This window comes from Pleuronectes platessa, chromosome 3 (genome assembly GCF_947347685.1).
Source record: "Pleuronectes platessa chromosome 3, fPlePla1.1, whole genome shotgun sequence".
NCBI classification, from domain to species: Eukaryota; Metazoa; Chordata; class Actinopteri; order Pleuronectiformes; family Pleuronectidae; genus Pleuronectes; species Pleuronectes platessa.
In genome coordinates, this window is record NC_070628.1 from 20,047,220 (window position 1) to 20,050,019 (window position 2,800).

At 42.1% G+C, this 2,800-nt stretch overlaps 1 protein-coding gene across 1 annotated transcript; it reads left to right on the forward strand.

The window, feature by feature from the left end:
- The first annotated feature begins 226 nt into the window (after positions 1–226).
- Positions 227–1,893, forward strand: LOC128436282 (serine/threonine-protein kinase pim-1). The gene is made up of 7 exons (XM_053418049.1): positions 227–266; positions 512–606; positions 700–747; positions 845–1,063; positions 1,217–1,397; positions 1,508–1,678; positions 1,774–1,893. The coding sequence occupies exons 1-7, from the start codon at positions 227–229 to the stop codon at positions 1,863–1,865; spliced, it is 846 nt and encodes a 281-aa protein (XP_053274024.1). The 3' UTR covers positions 1,866–1,893.
- The last annotated feature ends 907 nt before the right edge of the window (positions 1,894–2,800 follow it).

Sequence of the window (2,800 nt, forward strand, 5' to 3'; positions counted from 1 at the left end):
ACATGATATTTGGTAACTGACCTAACATCATAGGATTAAAGCCAAACAACAGTGACTCACAGCCAACATTAAAGGATCTAAGGCACATATCAGTCAAATATCAATCACTCTTGTTGGAGAGCATTCATAAGTCCAAGAAAATCGATGGCCTACAAGCATTGGATTTATATTCGTGATTGAAACTTCATTGAAACTTCATTTCACTGCCTGTGCTGACTTCTCCAAGATGAATCGTGTCTGTGATACGGTCCCCAGGAAACATCAAGGTGAGTAAATTCAAGCAAAAACCTGCTTTCACCAATGTTATTGATCAGATAAAATGGCCACTGTTTCAGTTTGTATCAAAATCCCGACAATCTGATGATAGCGACTATCTCATTTACAGGTGGACCCTGTGAGGAGGCTGGCAGTGTGAGAGAAAGGAAAAGGAAAGACAGAGATGTTGAAGAGAGAAAACCAGAAAAGAGGAAGCGACGACGTGTCTTTGACACTAAATATTTGTGTCGTGTAGTTGAACTTAAGAACAAATACTTTGAGCTGGATCTGCTCGGTGCAGGAGGCTGTGGAACAGTGTATGCTGGCTTCCGCAAAGCAGATTTGGTTTCGGTAAGTAATACACGGTTGTACACACACAGACACACATACACACACACAATAGGGCCAGAAAGTGATAACCAAACGTGTGTTATTGTCTTGTAGGTGGCGATCAAGCACATACCGCGGAAAAATCTTTTATCCAAACAAGTGGTAAGTGACCAACACCGACTACTCCACTGTGGCTTTCACCTCACTCACTTGCTGAATGTATTATGGATGAACTGTTGCTTTTGTTGTGACCCTTCAGTGCCTGAATGGAAAGATGCTCCCAACAGAGGTGGCCATAATGCTGAAACTAAGCGCAGCGAAAAATGACTCTGTGGGGACGTCAGCACCAGTAGCATTACTGGACTGGTATGACCTGGGCCATGAGTTGATCGTGGTGATGGAGAGACCTTTCCCTGCTGTTGACCTGTCCACATATATAAAGCGCAAAAGAGGCTCTCTACAGGAGTCTGAGGCCAAGGTAAGCTGCTGCAGGATCCTATTCACTGTGCATGAGCTGGTCAACAGGTTGATCTGTGTAACTCCCTTTCTTTCTCTCTATAATCCCCTCTGACTGACATTATAAACTCATTGCATTTCAACATCTCAACAGCTGTCTCTCTCTGTCTCACAGACTATAATGAAGCAGCTGGTCGAAGCAGCCATTTGGCTGGAGCAGAACAGAGTCTTTCACCGGGACATCAAACCCGATAATATCCTGATTGAGACTGGCCAAAGTGTCCCACGGGTTCGCCTCATTGATTTTGGGCTGAGCTGTATCGTGAAGAAAGGGACAATTTACACTGCATTCTGTGGTAAGATGCCTGGTTTCTACTCTGATTACCAATCTGTGACTTTAACATGAACACAAAGCTTCTCCTCCTCATCATCCTCACTGTCTCATAATCAAGTCTGTGTATTCCAGGCACTGAAAGGTACGCCCCTCCAGAGTATTGCAGCTACTCTGTCTACCGGGCTGGACCCAGCACAGTGTGGCAGCTTGGCACAGTCCTGTATGAGATGCTCCACACAAAGGGATTCAAAACCAAACGCTTCCTCAGCCAAAAACTGAAAATCAGCAGCAAACTACGCGAAGGTAAGGAAACCACACAGGTACACAAACCTGTCAGCAAACACTCATCACACATTTCAACGGTCATCCTCATATTTCCTCTCTCTTTTTCACTCTAGACCTCAAGGATTTCCTCCAGCTGTGTCTGGAGGAGGACCCCAAGCTGCGTCCCACCCTGACAAAGCTGCAGCTTCACCCGTGGCTGAAATAAACACTGCCTCCTAACACTGACGAAACACCTGATCTCAGCAGTGGAGTTAATGTATATACTGTATATATATACATATATATATAATAGATGTGGTTTGCACTTACATCTAAATGCACAGTATGCACTTTATTTTTCCTTTTTGATCATTAAAGAATCATTTTAACATCATAATAATGTGGTTTGGTATCATATGTTTTCTTGACTGGCATGTTTCTGGTTTGGATCAGAGTAGGGGCCTTTAAGCTGGGGCCTCCAAAGGTATTAACATCCACCCTGAGTGATTCATCAGTAGTCAGCACTAAGTTCAGATTTTAGTCTACTTCACTCATTTTCTGAAATTGACTCGATACCCACTGAAAAGGAATTAAGATATTCTCTCTAAAGCACTGAGGCACTTAGACTACAACTGATGCTGTTGTATAAAGTACTGACTTGATTCTCACAAAACTTTAATATTACTCTATTAAGAGATCTATATGAATACTTTTCATCCTTACAGTTTTTTCTAAATTGCTAATTCACAATTGATGAAACTGGATCCACTTGATCTTCATCATCATCTTCATCACAGCAGATCATTTTTCTTAACATTGGGTTCACAGTTTTTATATGCTTCTCACATTTTACAGAACCCTTAACACAGAGAGACCCAAAGCTCTTTTGATTTAAATGTGCTAAACAAAAGGAAAATATCTAAGTTAACTCCGCTGTTACTGACAGCACCTCACAGGCCACAGCAGCTGATCTATGGAGATGTGGCCGTTCACGGTCACGATGAATAGTTTGATTCCGCACGTTGTTACAATAGAAAGGGATGTAAACAATTAGTTCAGGGGCAAACCACACTTTGTTTTAAAGAAAACCTTTCTCACACTTTCTCTTGATGACAGACTACTCTTGTCAATGTATATCAAAGATTATCAGAGAACTAAAGC

What these genes read in the sequence shown, in the direction of transcription:
- LOC128436282 (XM_053418049.1), top strand. Translation starts at nt 227, where the DNA reads ATGAATCGTGTCTGTGATACGGTCCCCAGGAAACATCAAG. An exon ending in TACAGGAGTCTGAGGCCAAG is followed by an intron (nt 1,064 to 1,216) that starts GTAAGCTGCTGC and finishes TCTGTCTCACAG; the next exon opens with ACTATAATGAAGCAGCTGGT. An exon ending in CAGCAGCAAACTACGCGAAG is followed by an intron (nt 1,679 to 1,773) that starts GTAAGGAAACCA and finishes TTTTCACTCTAG; the next exon opens with ACCTCAAGGATTTCCTCCAG.